At 41.7% G+C, this 19,761-nt stretch overlaps 12 protein-coding genes across 12 annotated transcripts; all 12 read left to right on the forward strand.

The window, feature by feature from the left end:
- Window positions 1-208: 208 nt before the first annotated feature.
- On the forward strand, window positions 209-1,858 carry LSM04_000466 (zinc finger protein; the record flags this gene model as incomplete). Its single annotated transcript, XM_067329822.1, has 1 exon — window positions 209-1,858. The coding sequence occupies one exon, from the start codon at window positions 209-211 to the stop codon at window positions 1,856-1,858; it is 1,650 nt and encodes a 549-aa protein (XP_067187167.1).
- A 346-nt stretch (window positions 1,859-2,204) lies between these two features.
- On the forward strand, window positions 2,205-3,110 carry LSM04_000350 (uncharacterized protein; the record flags this gene model as incomplete). The annotated part of the gene is made up of 2 exons (XM_067329823.1): window positions 2,205-2,260; window positions 2,543-3,110. 2 exons carry the CDS (start codon window positions 2,205-2,207, stop codon window positions 3,108-3,110), a joined length of 624 nt encoding a protein of 207 aa, XP_067187162.1.
- Window positions 3,111-3,848: 738 nt separating this feature from the next.
- On the forward strand, window positions 3,849-7,115 carry LSM04_007418 (PAN2 domain; the record flags this gene model as incomplete). Its single annotated transcript, XM_067329824.1, has 1 exon — window positions 3,849-7,115. One exon carries the CDS (start codon window positions 3,849-3,851, stop codon window positions 7,113-7,115), a length of 3,267 nt encoding a protein of 1,088 aa, XP_067187503.1.
- Window positions 7,116-7,817: 702 nt separating this feature from the next.
- Window positions 7,818-9,581, forward strand: LSM04_000582 (uncharacterized protein; the record flags this gene model as incomplete). Its single annotated transcript, XM_067329825.1, has 1 exon — window positions 7,818-9,581. One exon carries the CDS (start codon window positions 7,818-7,820, stop codon window positions 9,579-9,581), a length of 1,764 nt encoding a protein of 587 aa, XP_067187174.1.
- Window positions 9,582-10,153: 572 nt separating this feature from the next.
- Window positions 10,154-10,720, forward strand: LSM04_003473 (uncharacterized protein; the record flags this gene model as incomplete). The annotated part of the gene is made up of 2 exons (XM_067329826.1): window positions 10,154-10,352; window positions 10,443-10,720. The coding sequence occupies 2 exons, from the start codon at window positions 10,154-10,156 to the stop codon at window positions 10,718-10,720; spliced, it is 477 nt and encodes a 158-aa protein (XP_067187310.1).
- Window positions 10,721-11,208: 488 nt separating this feature from the next.
- LSM04_006199 (Mitochondrial substrate/solute carrier) lies at window positions 11,209-12,285 on the forward strand (the record flags this gene model as incomplete). Its single annotated transcript, XM_067329827.1, has 1 exon — window positions 11,209-12,285. The coding sequence occupies one exon, from the start codon at window positions 11,209-11,211 to the stop codon at window positions 12,283-12,285; it is 1,077 nt and encodes a 358-aa protein (XP_067187445.1).
- Window positions 12,286-12,504: 219 nt separating this feature from the next.
- LSM04_004265 (uncharacterized protein) lies at window positions 12,505-13,297 on the forward strand (the record flags this gene model as incomplete). Its single annotated transcript, XM_067329828.1, has 2 exons — window positions 12,505-12,530; window positions 12,892-13,297. 2 exons carry the CDS (start codon window positions 12,505-12,507, stop codon window positions 13,295-13,297), a joined length of 432 nt encoding a protein of 143 aa, XP_067187349.1.
- A 230-nt stretch (window positions 13,298-13,527) lies between these two features.
- Window positions 13,528-14,484, forward strand: LSM04_002198 (zinc finger protein; the record flags this gene model as incomplete). The annotated part of the gene is made up of 1 exon (XM_067329829.1): window positions 13,528-14,484. One exon carries the CDS (start codon window positions 13,528-13,530, stop codon window positions 14,482-14,484), a length of 957 nt encoding a protein of 318 aa, XP_067187253.1.
- A 423-nt stretch (window positions 14,485-14,907) lies between these two features.
- LSM04_000809 (uncharacterized protein) lies at window positions 14,908-15,348 on the forward strand (the record flags this gene model as incomplete). Its single annotated transcript, XM_067329830.1, has 1 exon — window positions 14,908-15,348. The coding sequence occupies one exon, from the start codon at window positions 14,908-14,910 to the stop codon at window positions 15,346-15,348; it is 441 nt and encodes a 146-aa protein (XP_067187190.1).
- A 385-nt stretch (window positions 15,349-15,733) lies between these two features.
- LSM04_007433 (Ribosomal RNA adenine methyltransferase KsgA/Erm) lies at window positions 15,734-16,771 on the forward strand (the record flags this gene model as incomplete). The annotated part of the gene is made up of 1 exon (XM_067329831.1): window positions 15,734-16,771. The coding sequence occupies one exon, from the start codon at window positions 15,734-15,736 to the stop codon at window positions 16,769-16,771; it is 1,038 nt and encodes a 345-aa protein (XP_067187504.1).
- Window positions 16,772-17,291: 520 nt separating this feature from the next.
- LSM04_003288 (uncharacterized protein) lies at window positions 17,292-17,627 on the forward strand (the record flags this gene model as incomplete). Its single annotated transcript, XM_067329833.1, has 1 exon — window positions 17,292-17,627. One exon carries the CDS (start codon window positions 17,292-17,294, stop codon window positions 17,625-17,627), a length of 336 nt encoding a protein of 111 aa, XP_067187301.1.
- A 452-nt stretch (window positions 17,628-18,079) lies between these two features.
- Window positions 18,080-19,666, forward strand: LSM04_008289 (uncharacterized protein; the record flags this gene model as incomplete). Its single annotated transcript, XM_067329834.1, has 1 exon — window positions 18,080-19,666. The coding sequence occupies one exon, from the start codon at window positions 18,080-18,082 to the stop codon at window positions 19,664-19,666; it is 1,587 nt and encodes a 528-aa protein (XP_067187541.1).
- Between the last annotated feature and the right edge of the window lie 95 nt (window positions 19,667-19,761).

The following is a 19,761-nucleotide window of genomic DNA, read 5'->3' on the forward strand; positions in this document are numbered from 1 at the left end:
CTCTCTCTCTCTCTCTGTATGTCTTTTACACTCTCCTGTAACACATCCCCCAATACTTTTATTTCCTTCTTTCCTTCCATATTCTATTCTTATTACTTTTACCTCAATCAGATTCATTGGCTTATCGTTTAGCCAAAAACAAACAAACAAGCAAAAAAAAAGACTACACTTACTTAGTTTCTTCCCTCTCTCTCTGTGGGTCTAATATATGCGGCGTGCTGCGGGGGTGTTCGTCCCCCTCCCGCCCCGCTGGCCGCCCCGCCGCTGCTGTGCGTCGCTCCGCATCCCCTCCGTCAACTTCGCGGCCCCCCGATCGAACACCCACGAGGGTCTCGCCTACTGCCCCTGCCCGATCTGCGGCCGCCTCACACACATGTGCGACATGCTGACCCACCTGACCACCGCCCACCGCGAGCTGAACCAGGCGCACTGCCGCAAAATATGCAGCGAGCGGCTCGCCCTCTACGAACAAGTCATCGGCGTCCCGCTGAAGAAGATCGAACTCACCACCTCCGGCCGCCGCGTGCTGGACTTTCTCCCCACCGTCCTCCCCACAGGATATATATGTAACTGGTGCGATCGCAAGCACGAGGTGTACCCCACACGGGACAAGTTTCTCCGACACGTCGCCGATGTGCATGCGGAGATTGACTTGGAGGACGTGGAGCAACACGTCCCGCTGCTCCCACGCGGCGTGCAGGATGAAACAAACAAAACACGAGATGAACCGCGACCCACACGACGACTCGCAGGCGTGGAAGTAGTTGCAGAAAAGTGCCCACTCCCAGTAGGTGCACCGCGGCAAGTGGGTATATCCATTCCACGCAACATTGATAGACGACTACCACCACCACCACCATCCCCATCAACCGTATCATCTATCACTAATAATAATAATAATAATAATACTAGCACGGTATCTGCTACCATGACGGATGAAATGGTCTTTACAGATACAAATTTTCCATGCGAGTTGTGCGGCAGGACATTTCAGAGTGAACTAGATTTACTACAGCATTTAGAGACTCGTCATCCAGATGGTACGGCTGTGGGTTCAATGGATTTAGACCAAGCGGCCATCGCCGATGTCGCACAGTTCACAGCAAAAGAAGCAACAAAAGGTGCTGATCAACGTATTCATGTTATATGTGATTTGTGTCCTTCTTCGTCAAAGGTGTATACAATACCCTCGGCACTCTTTTCACATATTCGTTTTAAACACCCTGCTGAAGATGCGGCATATCACGTAGATCGACTTATTAGAATGCAGCAAAAAGCTCCATCCTTTGTATGTAAGGTGTGCAAAAAGGCCTTCGCCTCTGATGCTGCACTTGATGGACACTTTAAGAGTAAACACGCTGATCAAGTAGATACAACAACAGTTCAAGGTCGTGTATCCATGAGTAATTGTTGGTGGTGTCATGACTGTGAAAAAGGGTTCTCCACCCCTAAAGGTTTACACGGACATATGCAGAACAAACACGGGCTCTCTACACAGGCGCATCCTTGTCCTGCGTGTAAGCGCGTCTTTACAGATGTCTATTCATTAGAAGAACACATTACACAACAGCACAAAACCATTCATTTAACAGATCTTGGTCTACAAACACACGCAAGATGCGTTACATGTGATCGCCGCTTTCTTAGTCACGAGGAGTTACATCGACATGCTGTAAAGCACCACAAAAAGGACCCACGTGCGCCTATTCGTACACTTGAATCACCAACCAAACAGAGTTTTGTAGCGAAGGAGGGGGCAAAACCAGTGGAGAGGGTGCCACCAGCACCGCGTAAGGTACAAAGGCGGAAAAAAACAACAACAGCAACAAGAGAGACTGATACATCTACTGCAGATTAAGCAACGTGAATAAAGGAAAAGAACCAGAGGGAGGAAAGAAAAAAAAGGAAAGAAAAAAAAGGAAAAGAAAGAGACAGAAAGGAGTGAAGATTTGAAGGGAAAGGATGTGTAGTGCGAGTAAAGAAAAGAAGAGAAAAAGAAAGAAGGAAAGGAAAAGGGAATGAATTTGCTTGATTATTAAAGGATGATTTCTATTTACTTTATTTATTTATTTTTTTTGCAGTGAATTCGTTTTCCACTTTACAGGGTCTTCACATACATTTTTTCAATTACTCTATTTATTTCTCTTCCCTGGTTATGTATCTCCATCATTCTGGATAATGACTCTGTGTGTTGCGACCTGGGGATGGATGTTATCCCGCCAAGTTGCGTAACATCTTTTCCTCTTCGTCTTGCCAGACAGTCTAAGCGGAGATCTTATGGAGGTTCGGTTAACGTTAACGGATATATTTATTATTCACATGTTCACTACCTTAGAAGTGTGAGAAGAAAAGAATTTTTATTGTTCTTTTTCTTTTTGATGTCTTTACAGGACATGCATTTCAGTGAGTTTTCGGGAGAACACGCACACATCTCTATCAACCAGCAATTGCTTCATGCTTTTTCAGAGTAACCTTCATCTGTTGTACTTCTCACCACGGCTCTTGGAGAGATATCGGGTATACTTGCCCGTCAACAGCGAAGCATTGATGAGATTATTAGCACAATGAAGGAGATAAAGGAAGAACAGGGTCAAGAGCTGTCGGCGGTATCATATAATTTTGAAGATATTCTTCATGATACGATTAAACGTACATCATCTGCTATTAGCGAAATGCGAGAAGATATTTCAAAACGACAGTATACTTCTAGTTCTGGATTAATATCAGATGCTAAGAATATGGATATTAGACAAGAAGTAGCAGACCTACGAAAAATCTTTTTGGAACTTTTACAACAACCTACCATGTCAACAGACATGATTGAACAGACTACCGAACTCTGTACTCGGGTTGCGTCAGTACGAACAGAAGTTCGAGATGTCACTAGTCAAATACTTTTGCTCCTTGAATTGTTAGATTTGCGAAAAGCTCTTCTTAGACACGGGTACACAGGCGACCCAATAGTGGATTTACGCCAAATTCGATCCCTTGATACTGTGGCAAAAGTTAGACTTGTACACCAATTTCCGTGTTTCCACGTACTAGCGTCTGCATTGGGAGCAATTGGATATTCAGCTAACGGTGATGTTGTTTTCGATTCACTAGCGTAATACTGGATAATAATGGGCGTGTTATTATCAGTATTAGTTTACATGTGTATTTGTGTGTTTATTTATATTTGTTTGCAAATATAATTATTTGTATATTTGCAGGTATCTGTATGAATGTTTCATCCACATGATAAGAAATTGTCTTTTTTTCTTTTATTATTATTATTATTATTATTATTATTATTATTATTATTATTATTATTATTATTATTATTATTTAATTACTTCTTCTTTAATTAGTATTTCTTTTATTTATTTTCTTTTTTCCCTCTTTTCTCCTGTTTACTTTTTCAAGAAAAGCAAAGCGGAAGAAAGTGAAGAGAGAGTGTCGGCGCTGTGCCGTCACCATTATTTCACCGCTGTGAGTCTCTCTTCCCCGTGTAACTCTGCAGACTAGCGTCGAGGAGTGGAGTGAGTTAGTGAGTCGGCGAGACGAGCGGGGGGGATGGGGGGAGGAGGGCGTGAGTGAGTAAAAAGGTCCAATAATACGTCAGTGCATCTTGTGCAGAAATTTATTTCGGTAATTTTTTTTTTTGCACGTTTAGAGCCTTTCTATTCTGCCACTTTCTCTCTCTCTCTCTCTCTCTCTCTTTCTCTTCATATTATCTCACTCTCTCTCACTCTCTTTCTTTATATATATCTTTTTCTTTTTCTCTCTGTGTGTCTATCTCTTTCTTTCTCTTCCTCTCACCTTAAGTGAGGGGAGTGAGTAGGAAACTGCGTAATTGACAACAAGAGATGAATGTGCATTGGAAGCTGCGTGGCAGCGAACAGGCGTCTGTGGGTATCATCAACGCTGTAGAGTTTGACCCAGACCTAGAGTTGCTATGGGTAAGTGACAGCTTTGGCCGATTGATGAGTTTCACCACTCAAAGCCAGACGAATACACTTACATGGACACCATATTCCTCTTTCTCGGCCTCAACGCGACCGATATCCGGTATCTTCTTTCTGCAAGGTGGTAGTAGTGGTGAAAAGATTGCGACAGTTGCAGATCGCAGTGTTATTCGTGGGTATAAGAGAGGTGGGGCATCCTATTTTTGTTGCCCTTTACCCCCGCAGTCACAGAGTTATATTGATCTTTTTTACGCCAATGGAAAGACAGGAGTTGTGAGTTTTACTGGAAATGTTGGTTTGACTAGAATGACTATTGATGATAAAAATGTAGGATTAAATATAACTGTACCTCTTAATGAATCAAAGGTTGTGGCTCTACAACAAACAGAGAAATGGATTATCACAGGTAGCACATCTGGTAGTATTGTTGTTCGTGATGCTAATGAACTTCAGGTTGTGGGAACTGTTCCTCCTTCACGTCATCGAGTTCTTGCAATGGATGCTTATGATAATACTGTTATTGCTGCTGTATTGGAAAAGTCAATGACAAGCAGTGTACGTGTATATGATGTACGAAAAATGACTGAACCAGTTATAACAATTGGCAGTATTCCTTCTGACAGTATTTCACAAGTACTTCGTTACCGTGATTCCTTTGGAGTCTCAGCTGATCGTGCATTTGTCTTGACATCACGTGGGTTTCATATTCTTCAATTAGATCAAACCACACCAGTGTATAGTTCAAATGGACTTATCGACGATGCTTGTACTTCAGTTGCTGTTTCACCAAATGGAATGTGTGCAGCTATTGGTAATGATAAAGGTTATTTTGTAGCACTTGCTCATCCGGCAACTCGTGAAGATTATGTTATGTCACGATTTGAACAACCGCAAAGACCAGTGAGTCCTGTTTTTACACAAAGTTGGGAAGAAAAGAAAGAGGGAGATACATCCGCATGTTTTGATGAATCTGTACCACCTGAAGAGCTTGCTTCAAATTGGCCACCAGATAATTATATGATATTATCTGTTGCACCACCAACACGTTGTCTTAATGTGGAATCACGATCTATTGTACAAAATCGTTGGGGATTCTTGCGTTCGGATTCTTATTTACCAGTTGCAAAAGATAAAATTGCCTCTGAGTTGCCGAATCCATTTCCATATAATCTTGAACTTGGTGATGATCCATCAGCTGTGCAACATCTTCTTTTAGAGAAAAAGAAGGATCAAAAAAGGTATAATTTTGGTTTACGTAGTGGTGAATCAATGGACTACGCTCCACTTGATCCAGCTAATCAAGTTTGTTATGGTTCGCAACAACGATTTGATTGGGGAAGTTTTAATGAAATACCAAGAGATATCGTTGGTTTGGACAATAGCTTCCCTGAATGTTGGATTACAGCATTATTACAGTCACTTTACCTTTGTCATCCTCCAGACTATCCTATTCGAAGAGTTATTCTTAATCATTTGTGCTCAAGAGAATATTGCATAGCTTGTGAGATTTCATTTATTTTCTCAAATATGCTAATGGTATCTTCAGCAGGTCTCAGTCCAATTGTACAGGTTTCAAACTTAATACGAACCATGTACAGAGTGCGTTCTACTGCCTCTCTCTTTGAGCATGTCAAATCACGAGATGAGGCAATTAAAAGAATGCATACAGCGCAATATGTACTACTTGAAGCACTAGATCGAGCACTTCAAGATGAGAAGGCCTATCCTTTTATGGATCACAAAGAACCATGTTCTGATTTTGATAAATCTATTAGCTTTCTTTTTGGTACAGTGTTTTCTTCTTCTGGAAAAGAGCATGTGGAACCAAATTTTTATTGGGATGTTCCTTCTTCTGCGTTAAAAGTTAATGAAGGTTTACAACATCTTCTTAAACAACTTGAGACATCTAATGATCGTATGGGAATTCAACGTTTACCGTTAATAATTGTATTACGACTTAATCCAGAAGGTGGAACACTTAAACCGCCAATGTCTTTATGCATTACTCGTGAACCTCAAAATGAATTTAATTATGTATTGTGCAGTAATATAATTCATCTTTCAGATGATGCTGATGACACTGGAAATTTTGTGAGTCATCAACGTATTTTAGGAGATCGATTTAGCTTAGTAAATGATTACCGTGTGACAACACCAATGGAAGAACAAGAATTAGACGCTTTAATACCCGCTCTCCGATCACATCGTACCGTAATAGCCTATTATGCACTTCAAAATTTGCCTAGAATGCCTTGTGATATACTTGAGGGTAAACGTGCTCCTAATATGTTTGAGAAACTTGGACCATTATTATTAAATGATGTTTTATCAAAACCACTTCAACGTAATCCGTTTACACAACGTTTCAAATCCCCGTTAGTATCACATTTTGACATTAAACCTAAAGATTTAGTGGCTATCGATGCTGAATATGTGATGCTTAATTGGAGTAGTAAATCTATCAAAACAGAGATACTAGGTCAGACGCAGAAAAAACCGCATATGGCACTAGCACGATTAAGTTGTGTGCTTAGCAATGCTCCAGGTGATGAGCGTATAATTGTTGATGATTACGTACACACACCAGAGACTGTTGAAGACTATGTGACACAATACAGTGGTATTTACCCAGGTGATTTAGATCCACTTAAGTCTTCTAAATGTCTAACAAGTCTGAAGGCGACTTATCTAAAGCTACGCGCTTTGGTAGATCGTGGTGTTATTTTTGTTGGACACGGCCTTCTTCAAGACTTCCGTGTGTGCAATATTGCCGTTCCCGCGGATCAAATGATTGACACCCTCATCCTGTTCCACAAACCCGGCGGGCGCTACCTCTCCCTCCGCTTCCTCGCCTATCACGTGCTGGGCGAGCGGGTGCAGGAGGAGGAGCACGACTCGGTCGAGGACGCCCGCACGTCCCTCCGCCTCTACCGCAAGTATCAGCAGTTGGTGCGGGAGGGGACGTTCAGCGCGGTGCTCGAGCGGCTGGTCGCGACGGGCGTGGAGACGAGTTGGTACGTCCCGGAGGGACGCGATGCGTTTGGCGCCTCCCCCGTCGTCGCGTACGCCGCCGCCGGCACCTCACCGCTCTTTCCCGTCGGCGAAAACGGCGGAAATGAAGGAAATGTGAGTGGGAGTAGTGGGGATCATATCGCATCCACACTGTAAGAGTGTGGGTAATACTCGTTGGGAGAGGGAAAGGAACGGAAAGGACGGAAGAAAAGAAGGAGGAAAGATTAGAAGCAGATCTTATGTGTGTGTGTTTTTTTTTTCTTTTTTGTTATTATTATTGTTGTTGTTGTTGGTGGTGGTGGTGGTGGCATCATCTCTGCCCTGCGTTCACTTTCTTTGTACAGCTTGTTTTTTGTTTGTTTGTTTTTTCTTTCGTTTCTCTGATTTGGTTACGAATGAAAAGTAGAAAGACAAAATAGAAAAAAAACAACGGCAACAACAACAGACGGAAACTGAACACGCTTCTCTTATTTTCACTGGTACATGTGTGTGTGTGTGTGTTAGTAAGCGTGTGAAATTTGTGTGGTTTTGTCTGGGTAAAGGGTTTTCACACCTTATTTCCCTTTTAATCGGTCCTCCCCATCTTTTTTTTATTTATTTTTTATTATTATTTTGGTTTACTTTTCTATTTTCATGGTGTCTCTTTTTTTCTTATCGTTGACTGAACAACCACTCCTTGTATCCTGATAGAGCTGCATAGGTCAGAGAGGGAAGGAAGTAGAGGATCGAGAGCGAATTAGAACCAACCCTAGAACAAAATAAAAATAGAGTAATAGAAATTAGACAACGAAAAAAAGGAAGAAAGAAAGAAAAAACAAGACAAAACACGAAAAAAAAAACAAACACGTGTAGGTGGAGATGCAGCGAAGAGCATCCCACACAGGTGTGCCAACATACCGCCAAGGTTACATATCACCATCTGGGACTAAAGTACAGTACAGCAATGATTGGGTAAAGTTCCACGCACTTGAGGGCGATGGGCTGCGAACACTCCTTTATGTTCATTTATGGAAGAAGAACAAGGGAAGTGAGAGTGCACTTAAGAGTGTCAGACTACCCGATACTGTTGTATATGAGCACAATTTTCCTCGAGCGTGGTATACATATGATGCAGAATCAAAAGAAATCAACAAACATCCAGGTAGAATGTTAGATGCGCAGTCAATTTATCAGCATTTCAGTCAAACACAGAATGGTTGTGATGTGGTGGCACAGTTTCTTACAACGTGTGTCCCACAAGATGGTAGGGAAGCTTCAGAAGAGTCTTTTCTTACATATATGGAGTATTTTACAGCGGAAACGCTTCGTGAATTTCTATTTGGTCATACTCGAAAACCTGATGGAATTCTACAAAAGTTTGTTATTCCCAAAGGTGAAACCACGACGAGAAGAAATGCACAACTACAAGTAATGTGGTCTCCTCTTATGACAGTAGTATATAAACGGACAAATAAGCATAATTTGGGTGATAGTCAAGCTCCGGTTCATGTTCGTTCAGCCACATTTGATGGGGATTGCAATCTAAGTGAACTTTCTCTTGTTGCAGATGAATCAAAAGGCAGACTAGAGCGTATCTGCCGTGAAGTGGTTGATCACGTTTACTTTACAGACCGCAAACTTATTACCCGAATGGTATTAAATTTTAAAGTTGATGATGCCAATCGAGTTTGGTTACTTTGGTGTAGTTCCCTACGTGTTTCAGGTGATAGTTTAAATCCTCGAAATTTGCGTGTTCCCTTAATGCTTTCTATGCGTACGGAAATATTAAACGATGGATCATCTACAAAAGATCGTATCATCAAACGAGGAGAACGTCAGCAACGATTACTGGTGATGGATAAACAACTCTTTGAGTTCTCACGCGACTATGAATTTGGATATTACTGCAACTCTTCACATGTGCGGGAGTTTAAGCGACTCGGACTCACGCCAAAGGCGGAGACGCGAGCGGCGGACTCCCCCCGCCAGGGCCCCGCCCACCCGCTGCACGACGCCATGCGGTATTTAATGGCAGCCGCGCCCACCGCCGCAGGCACGGAGGCCGCACAGAGCGGCACTTCCGCCGCCCCACAGCAACCCCCGCTGCTCGCATCGCAGAAGAACTCCGCCGGGAAGAGGGATGGACGGCACGATGACGTGGAAGATCGTATTAAAAGTGAACTCACCGCCATGGCACTGGATGCGTGGTATAGCGTTTATTCCTCCACACTATCGGAAAATCCAGATACCATGCCAACCCGTCTGGTAGTACTTGCTGAACCGCTGGTGGTGGTGCTGCAGCCAACAGAGCTTGAGCGGCTTCTCGCTATTCTTGGTCTGGAGAAACAAGAAGCGCTCTCTTCAACACCACCACCACCACAACAACAGACAAAAGAAAACCAAAATGGTATTAAAGAAGAAGGGGAAGAAGAACAAGGTGAGAAACAGCGACCGTCTGTTGCAAGTGTGGCTCTTAGGAGTTTCAAAATGAAGCCAGGAGTTGATCTTGGAACCGGGCGACGTTTAGATCGTCCACTCATAAACGCTGAGCGTGATGTAAGAGAGTTATTTGAAGAAATTTTTTCTTCTAGAAAGGAGGGGATTGTGCAGCACTGTCTTTCCAACAAGTCTTGGATCTGGTGACAGGTACTGTCACCTTTTATGTTAGTTTTCATTAGTCTCAGGTACAGTTTACTTTCTTTCTTGTTTAGACACGTTTGTGCATACATTCACACATGCATGCATACAGGCAAACTGCGATATGTGTTGAATCATCCATTTATCCATTTCTCTTCCTGCGTATTCTATTAGATCTGGGATAAAAGGCTTGTGGGTGGGTTTATGAATGCCCACACAAGAGAAATGAAAGTATATATATAATGAGATGAAAGTACATATCTGAGTGTCTTTTTGTGTCTATGCATGTTGTATGTCACTTACTCTTGTTCCTTTCATTTTATCTTGTTCTTTTTCTTCTTCCTCCTCCTCTTCTTCTTTTTTCTACTCTTCTTCTTGCCATGTATATACATCTGTTTTTCTTTTCTTCCTTCTTTGTTTTATACTAGACACCTTATTGACTGTATCTGGAGTAGCAGGAAAGTCATCTTTCTCTCTCTCTTAATTGCGGGGAACCATCATCATCGACCACCACCACAACAACTAAGATAAAACAGTGGTGTATTCCCTATAATATAAACGGTGTTGTTGGACAGAAAATGTACTCTACACCGTCTGATAAACTCGCCGAGGAATATCGCCTCGCTGTTGCAGCAGCAGGTGTACATGCAAACATCAATCAAAATATCAACGCCAATACCAATATAAACACCAGAGATAACAGTTATAATAGGCACAGCAACTGTTTGATAGTATCACCATCACACCGTACGCCACATCGCACTACAATAATTCAGAGTACTTCTCCCATAAATGGCAGATAAAAAACTATAGATATTTACGCAAATGATATAATGTAATTGCGTACATTTGATGAAGAACAATCAGGATTATCTCGTGGATCTGCCGTACCTTTAGAACATAAGGCCGTTTCGGAAAGTCCCAATCTTCAGCATACTTTACCTTCTTCTTTAGTGACTCAATTACATAAATCTATTGAAGGTTTCGCTGATGAAGTTGCCACACTTCGTAAACGACTAGATGAAGAGCAACGCGTTTGCATGGAAAAAGATCTTGCTCTAGTGGAACTGGAGGAGCGGATGACAAACGTGCGGGTACGCATGATGGAGGCATTAAGCACATATCGTAAAAGTAATTTGACGTGACATAAAAGGTGACAATTAGTGACGAACTTCTATGAGAATACTTTAATAAAAAAAGACTAAAGTCATTAAATAAAAAAACAGCAGTAAATGCAGCAAAAAATGCATAATAACAGTGAAGAATGTTTATCATTTCTATAATCAATTTGTTTTTTTTTTTCGTTCTTTGGATTCTTTCTCTACCTTCCCTTGCATGACTGCAGAACAAGAGGCAGTAAGAGAAAAGGGGGAACAAGATTTCTCCCAGTGTACACGCTCTGTTGATGGGTGTAATTGGTCTTTATTCTAATGGTGATTTTGTATGGAATAATTAATGACAGCATATTATTCTTATTCTTATTCTTATTATTATTATTATTATTATTATTATTATTATTATTATTATTATTATTATTATTATTATTATTATTAAATCCTCTTTCTTATTCTTTTTCTTTCTTTCTTTCTCTCTATGCGATCGTTAATAATGAAAAAGGAGTGGTAAAGCGGCCATGCAGGCGACTACCGGCACGGCGGGGTATCACACATCGTTCGGCTACCGCACATCGGCGGAGTTCACAGGTCCACTTCTGCGTGTCCACGGGTATACAGAACCGCGACTCACATCACTTCAACACACTGCTGTCATATTAGCAGTTTCTGTTGTTACTGCTTGTTTAAAACAGCCTATCGCAAAACTAGAATCATTTTATTTTGTAACAGATGTACCAGGTGAATCCAATCGTATTTACGCATCGGATAAACGTGCACATTTTTTTCGTACACTATTTAGTACCCGTTGGTTTACTGGTCACTCTATACTCTTAAGCACATCAGAGTATGTTTTTCTTCTTTCCGTATTTACAACGTTACGTAATGCACTCTCATTGAGTGCTAACAAAACGAACAAGAATAGAAACACTAATACGATAAGAGGATTTATTGCTGGGGGTCTCACAGGTGTTGCGTATGCTGCGGTGCGTCACCCATATGATGTGCTCCGCGCCACCGCGGATGTGCTTGAAGTCCCAAAACAGTTTAGGAACGCTGGCGATGTTTTAAAGACAGCCTTGCGTGAAAAGCCTTCTGTATTACTCGGTATTTACCGCGGCTTTACTGCAGCAGCATGTGGAAGAATGGTACAATATGCTGCTCAGTTTGGTGTATATAATGCAACTCGTTACGATGGTGTTTATCATAACAACTTTCTCCTTTTCCTCTATTGTCATCTAGGTGTCTTCTTGGGTCAACTACTACAATATCCTTTTATGTCTCTGAAGTATCAATTACATCTTCGAAATCAAGCGACACGAAGACAAACTATCACGTATCGTTCATACATTGCAGAAATACGAGCACGACATGGTATTACAAAAATATACGATGGTTTCTTCACTGGTCGTCCTGTTCTGAATGCTGTACCAGCAGCTCTGTTAATGACACTCTACGATATGTATACTAGACGCTACACGGAGTATCTGCATCCGGAACTGCGAAAAGTGCACGGGGAAGTGGACCAACCGCTTTGTAGTGTACACACCGCTCCATATGCGGAGTCACTCCCAAAGTATCAATTTGGGCAGAAATGATATTATTTGATTATTATTTTTTTTCCTCTGCTAATATACTACAAAATAAAAGAAAAACAATGAGTGAGAGCAAAAAGGAAATGAGAAAAAGTCAAGAAGAAAAAAAAACGGGAATTTGAGTCGGAGAAAAATTCATTCTGACTTGAGTTAACCATATTGAAATTCTTGCTTTCTATTACTTGTTATTATTTTTGTATTGTTAATTTCCTCACAAATAACATGTTCTCTCGTTACGTCCCAGAGCAGTAAACTGCTTTATGCTCAATGAGGCCTCTTTGGATGGTCAATCCCCTTCAAAAAGAAGGGTTTTTGGCATTTCACAAAACAAACTTGTGAGTCTCACATGTAGTTGCGATAATAATAATAATAATAATAATAATAATAATAATAATAATAATAATAATAATAATAATAATAATAATAATAATAATAATAATAATAATAATAATAATAATAATAATAATAATAATAATAATAATAATAATAATAATAATAATAATAATAATAATAATAATAAATAATAGTAATAATAATAAATGCCAGGAGAATAGATTGGAAAGAAGAGACATCTTTGACGCAAGGAACCACGTTTCCCTATGCTAGTAGTGCATGTCGTATTGACCTCACTCGACTAAGTACATCGAATGCTACAACGTACAAGTTACAACAGCAGAAACATCAGAAGGAAGCAGAAAGAGTAAAAGTTATCGATCTACAATTATTTGAACGTGAATACCTTGATAATAGTGAGCAGCATAGGACGCCATACGATATGGCGCATATTAATGCCGTGCGTGAGCACTGTGCCCTCCGCCGGGATTTTTTACGGACGCCCAGGTGGAAGTCTAGAGTGGAGAATAATGCAAGAAATGAGCAATTTTTGGTGGAAAACAGGAATTTGATGAGTTCACCAGTGTGGGAACCGGGTGTAGACGCAAATTTCACTGCATTAGCACGCCGACGAGCGGAACAACGGATGCGCCGAGAACGCACGATTCGGAGCCCTGAGTGACTATACAAACGAAAACAAGCAAGAAAAAAACAAAAAGTTACACAGTATTTAGCTATTTTTACAACCAGATGGACTGTAACCAACAGTAATATATATATATATATATATATATATATATCTGTACCTTTATTACAATCTATGCATTTATTGCCCTCCAAGTAATCTCTTTTCTTATTCTTTCTCTCTTTTATTATTTCCCTAGTTTCTCCTAGCTTGTGCGGTGGCGAGCAATGGAGTTCCTGCGGCGGACACTCGCGGATGCGCGGCTGCGGCTGCATGTCTCCGCAACCCTCGCGGCCGGCGGGTCCCTCGCGGAGGCCCTCGCGCTGGCGGAGCGGCACCCGGCGGTTGTCCTCGCGGTTCTCCGCGACGGCCTCACGGACGCCCCGCCGCTTGCCGCCCAACGGCGCCTCCGCCTCCTCGAGCGCCTCGTCGACGCCGGCGGTTACGCCTTCCACCGCGCGATGGCCCGCGACACCGCCCTGCACGCCCAACTCGTGCGCCTCGCGGCCGCAAGGGCAGAGACGGAGGAGCAGCGGCGCACACGCCGACTCGCGCGGCTCACGGTGCTGGAGTACTCACGCATGTTCGCCGACGATCCGGAGCTCCGCAGCCTCACCACGCTAGTGGGGGCAGTGGAGAAGTGTACAGGAAGGAGTCTACTGCGATCTATAGAGGTGGAAAATAAGAAAGTCACCTTCATCGAACCACGTCCAGAGGATATTATATTAATTAGTCCAATTAGGCGATCAGCAAAGGACTCACCAGCGCAGGTGAAACCATCAACATGGTCGTGTCATATTTGTACATATATGAATAAACCCAACTCAGCAAAGTGCTTCGCATGTAAGACACCAAAACCCATCCGATCATCATCGCCGCCACCTCCAACACCACCAGAAGCAGCAACAATTGTACCTGCACCTGTAGGTGCATCCCCTATTAGTCCTATTAGTGAAAAAACAAATGGTGTATCTGCAACAGAGGAGAATAATATTTATAATGGGGTTGCGTGTCACAGAGTTGTAGATGGCGAAATTAATAGTGGTATTGTCGTAGACAAACTCTCTTTAACGAAAAAAGAGGATGAATCTGCGCCGGCATTTGTAGATGATAATGTTGATGACAAGACAGCAGATGTTAAAACACACGGATTTAATGTGGAAAGGTTGGACAATACCGTGTAAAACTTCATAAGAAAAAAAAAGTTGGTTTTTATTTTCTTTCTTGTAATTGACAGTAAGCACGTATTTTTATGTGCTGAATTTCTCATGACATGCACACACGCAAAAGAAAGGTGAGGGGATGTCGGAGGTAAAGATGATGAATACTATGGGAGGGGGTTTTAAACTCAGTGACTTTTCGACATTCTTTAGTGGAGGGAAGAAGAAAAGAAAAAAATACAAACAAACGAAGAAGAATGCAGGTGAAGATAATGTTTGCAAAGGATGCAAAACAAAAAAAAGAGAAAGCTTTGATGGGAACAATATGAAATAAAAAGTAAATGGTGGGTGTTGGAAGAAACTTGATTAATTGTGCGTCTCTGCTTCTCTTGTTATTAACACACAGATTAAAAAAAAGAATATTTATTCCATTTGGTGTAGCCGGAAATGAGCTTTTCTGCGCGGGATGCAATCGCTTTTCTGCAACAGTTTGTAGAAGATGGTAATTCTCCAAGATTTTATCTTATTCCTGAGACTTCTCCAACTGCCACTACGGAGGCAGTCTCATTTATGAAAAGCTGCTGGAGTTCTGACGTGCGAATGTCAAGTGAGTATCCCACTAACAACATGAGGAATAGTAATGGCAGCAACAACAACAAGACTACTGGTGTCGGCACAAGTCTTGCTGCTCTTGGTTCCTGTGGTACTTGTTCCCTACCTGATGTATCACCACGCAATGCTTCCGTAGTCTATTGCGAGACACCCACTGTTGTAGAGCCCTTAACTCCATCAAGAAATTTGGATGACCGAGAGGGTTTTTTTTCCACTGCTGTCATTCCTGTGCATCCAGAGATGAGCAATCGGTATGACCGTAACGGTGTGGCGTAGGTGGTTTTGTAGCTCTTGTACTGTGTGCTTTCCTTTGTGATGGTTAAACCTTTCTTTCATTCTCTCTTTCTCTTTGTATGTCTGTCTGCCTATTTATCTGTCTCAGTATTTCTATTCTTAGGATCTTCAAAAAGAACTCTTTTTTTTTCCTATTGAAGAGATGCCAACGATCGTTTTTTTTCTCGAGAAAAAATAATATATATATTTGTTTACTTTTTTTTTTAAAACTCTCTCTCTATCTCTCTCTGTCTGTCTCTTTTATTTTTGTTTATAAAATTGTATACTTGTTTACTTTTCTTTTGCCTTTTTCTTTTATATGCACTTTAATTCATATATATATATATACATATATATTTTTTTTAGAACACGCATAGGGGTTTGTAGGATGCCGAAGGAGCCGCGTAGTGTTTCTATGGGCGTCATTAGCGCCGCCCCGCTGCACGCAACTTCAGCGAAACTTAAGTTTGCGACGGAAGTGACAACACTTGGAAAGACTTCTACACGCAAAGCATCGAAGAAGAGCGAGAAGCAAGTTGGAATAAAAACAGGCGGCAGTCAAAGTGGTATGGTCTTTAATAAGGGTTTTGGTCAACACATTCTGAAGAATCCGCTTGTTATTGCCGCTATTGTTGAGAAGGCGGCGATTAAACCCACCGATGTGGTGTTGGAGATTGGCCCTGGAACAGGGAATCTCACGGAGAAATTACTCCAAACGGCTAAACGAGTTATTGCGTTTGAAGTTGATCCTCGAATGGTGGCAGAACTAAACAAGCGATTTCAGAACACCCCACTCGCGGCGAAACTACAGGTGATTCGTGGAAACTGTCTAGATCATGCGTTTCCTTTCTTTGATAAGTGTGTGGCTAATGTGCCATATGCCATTTCCTCTGCTCTTGTTTTCAAATTGCTGAAAAAACCGACATTTAAGTGTGCTGTACTGATGTTTCAGCGAGAGTTTGCGCTTCGTGTGTGTGCGCAGCCTGGTTCAGAGGCGTATTGCCGTCTTTCTGTGAATTCTCAGTTACTGGCACGCTGCAGTCATTTAATGAAAATCAGTAAGAACAGTTTTAATCCTCCACCAAAGGTAGAATCAAGTGTTATTCGTCTTGATCCAAAACATCCGGCCCCAAATGTTGATTTCGAAGAATGGGATGGACTTGTTAAATTCATTTTTAACAGAAAAAATAAGAAGGTATCATCTATCTTTCGTACGAAAAATGCACTACAGACATTGTATGAGAAGTACTGCAGCTACCAAAAGATGGAGGGGGCAAAAGAGGTGAAGAGTCTCGCAGAGTTCAAAGAATTATTGGAATCAGTGATTCAAAATCCGGTATTTGAAAAACGTGCACGGGTACTAGATCAAGAGGCTATTACAGATCTTCTTTGCCGTTTTACAACAAATGGTATTCACTTTGTGTAGAGCGTATCTAATTCTACATCCAGATATCTCTTAATTTCGTATTGCCTGAATTGAAGTAAACCCTTCCTCTTCTTCTCCCTTAGCAAAAAAAAAGAAAAAAATGGGAAAAAACGATACAATCAGCAGAACGAAAGAGTAGTGAATACAAAGAGAAGGAAGAATAAATTCCAAATACGTGTAATACATATTTCTCAACTGTCAGGAGAAGCAGCATAAAGTGAATTTTTTTTTCTTGTAAAAAAGAAAAGAAGAAGGGTAAAAAAAAAAAAACAGATTTGGTTTTATTACTTAACTGTTTATGTTTCCCTTTTTTTTGTTGTTTTTATTCTCATGACATATATTCTCTATCCTTTATTTTTGAATGAGAATTTATCAGGGGCGCCTCTTTGCGTTTTTCCCCATAGAAGAATAAAATTAAGGCAAGATCTAACAACAAGTAAAAAAAAACGAAAAAGGAAAGCAAAAAATAAATAAGACACACACAAAGAAAAAAAGAAAAAAAGGCGATCGGTCTATTCTGATGTTACGTCATCGTTCTTTAGTTACAACGGTCTCTAATAATTTTACTCCGTTGCAGCTGTCAAAGCGACGGTTTACAGATAAGATTGTTGTGGGGTCGTTTGCTGCACTTTCCACCAGCGTTACAATCCTCGGCATCTTTCACCTCCTTGTCACACCGGTGAGCTCAACAATTGCTGCTGCTACTCTTTCAGCTGCAGCGGTGAGTGGTGCGCTTGTTGTATTTGAAGGCGGAAAGAATGAAGGCGGCACAACGTTTGGTGCAGTTCTTGGTGTGTTCTTTGGTGTAATGGGCGGGTACTACGCCAAATCATCTAAAGAACCCTGGCGTAAGTGAGGAAAGGTATCGAGTGGAAGAGGAAAAACAGAGATGGTGAGGGCAGGCAAAGCGAAAGAAAAAAAAAAGAAACTAATCACATCATTACCAGAACCACTGCCCCTGCTTTTATAATGTCTCCGGAATACCATGTTATTTTTCGCTTCCTGCGGTCAAAAAGAAAACGTGCATAATTACACAGATCCACATTGGTGTCTACATGGAAGTCACTCTTTTTTTTTCTTTGTTTCGTTTTTTTTCTCTCTCTTTGTGTTTTTTTACTCCCATACCAATATAGAGTTGTTCTTGTTTCTTTTTTTTTTCCCTTCCTATACATTCATCTAATGGATGTTTCTTCCTCATTCTAGTCACAGTCATATACGCACACAAACGCGCAAAAATAAGTGCGTACGTACGAGAGTGGGCGTACACAGACGAAATCACCCTTACCACAATATCATCTTTTCTGATAGATGTTGCGCTTTACTCAGGTGTGCCACAAGATGTTGCCAAACCTCATTAACACGGTTCGTCGAACACCGGCCTACCTGCGACATGCACCTCCTGGTTTGTACGTAACTTGTGATTTTGAAAAAAGCCGAAGACACGCAACACTACTTGTTGATGCCTCACTTGAGGGTGAGGCACCGTTAACAAATGGTAGTTACTTGCTTACTTCTACAGAAGGTGATGATGTTTCGTTTCGTCAGGCTCAAAGTGCTCTTATTGGTATTCCTTTTGCACAGAATGCATCACAGGCCTCCTATTTTGCCGATAATGTTTTAAGTAGTTCTCTGAAACGTGGTGGTATGGGGATCCCTTTTGATGGCATACAAACTTTAGTCATTCCAGAGTTACACCCCTTCGCTGCTCACGTTGTAAAAGAACTAGTAAATCGTTTACCACAGTTAAAAGTAGCGTGCAGTCCATTAACAGCTGCATTCCTTTCAGATGGTGACTTTTGTGCAGGGATGAGGAAAGCTCTGTGTGAGAATGATGAACAAATCACAGCTAGTTCGATTGGGTTTGCTGATTTACCACAGACCAATCTTCTTGTAATAGAGGATGGATCAAGGGTTTCAATTTTTGCTGAAAGCCGAGAGTTACTTGTGGCGAGTGGTGATCTCACACAAATGCGTGAGAGATGGCGGCGGGAGCGTAAAAATAAATTGAAACATTTTGAGTCCTATGGGTTATTCTTATATGATGCTGCATTTCAGGCTCTCTTTGTAGGTCCTTCTGCTGGTGTACACTTTCCCTGGCTGCCCTTTGTTGTCCACGAGGCGGATGCCGCCGCTCTGTTGTTGCTGCCGGACCTTCTCGCCTCGCTGAGACCAAGCGGTTCTCCTTTATTGGAGGTGTGGCATGTGAAGGAGTTGTTCGAACGGGTTTCAACTGTACTGCAGAAGTTTCCCGAGGCGCAGCGCGTACTGACAACGTGCTATGGTGAAGTTCCCGGTGGTGCGGATGGGTATATTGGGCGACTGCAACAAACCATAGAAAAGTTGGAAGAACTGCGAAGTAGACTTGGTAGACGTTTATCTACAGACACTGTTCGGGATATGAATAAATGGAGTTCAATGTTAGAGGAGAAGATTATGAAGGAGATTCTATTCACCAACACCGCCGTAGAGAAGACTTCAGAGGTAGTACTAGATGCCTATAAGAGTTGGGCAAATGGATTTTACACCGGTAGACTCGCACGTGCACTCGCCCAAAGTGCCGCTACACTTCCCCCTGATGTTCTTCCCAAAGATAATGTGCGTCAGTCAAAATCATCCAAAACACCAAACACATCAACATCAACAGCGTCCAGTAGCACAGAGGGCGCAGCTGGTGTACAGCAGTTGAAACGTCATCTTGAGAAGAGAGGAATGAGCTCGTTATCACCCATAGTGGAACGGGAGGAGATTGATGTGATGGTCTTTCTGGCAATGGGCCCGGATGAGTTGAAGAAGGTCTTTAAGGCTACCTTTGGTGTGGTTAAAAAGATGGAAATATTGCAGCAGGAAATTAGGGCTTCACAGCAAGTACAAAAAACAAAAAAAGAATACATGTGACAGGAAACAAGAAATGAGAGAGGAGAGAGGGGTGAAGAAAAGAGAAAATTAGACATCGAGTAAAAAAAAAAAGGGACTGAATGAAAAGAACAACA

Source organism: Trypanosoma melophagium, assembly GCF_022059095.1.
Source record: "Trypanosoma melophagium isolate St. Kilda chromosome Unknown ctg5segment0, whole genome shotgun sequence".
In the NCBI taxonomy this organism is placed as follows: Eukaryota; Euglenozoa; class Kinetoplastea; order Trypanosomatida; family Trypanosomatidae; genus Trypanosoma; species Trypanosoma melophagium.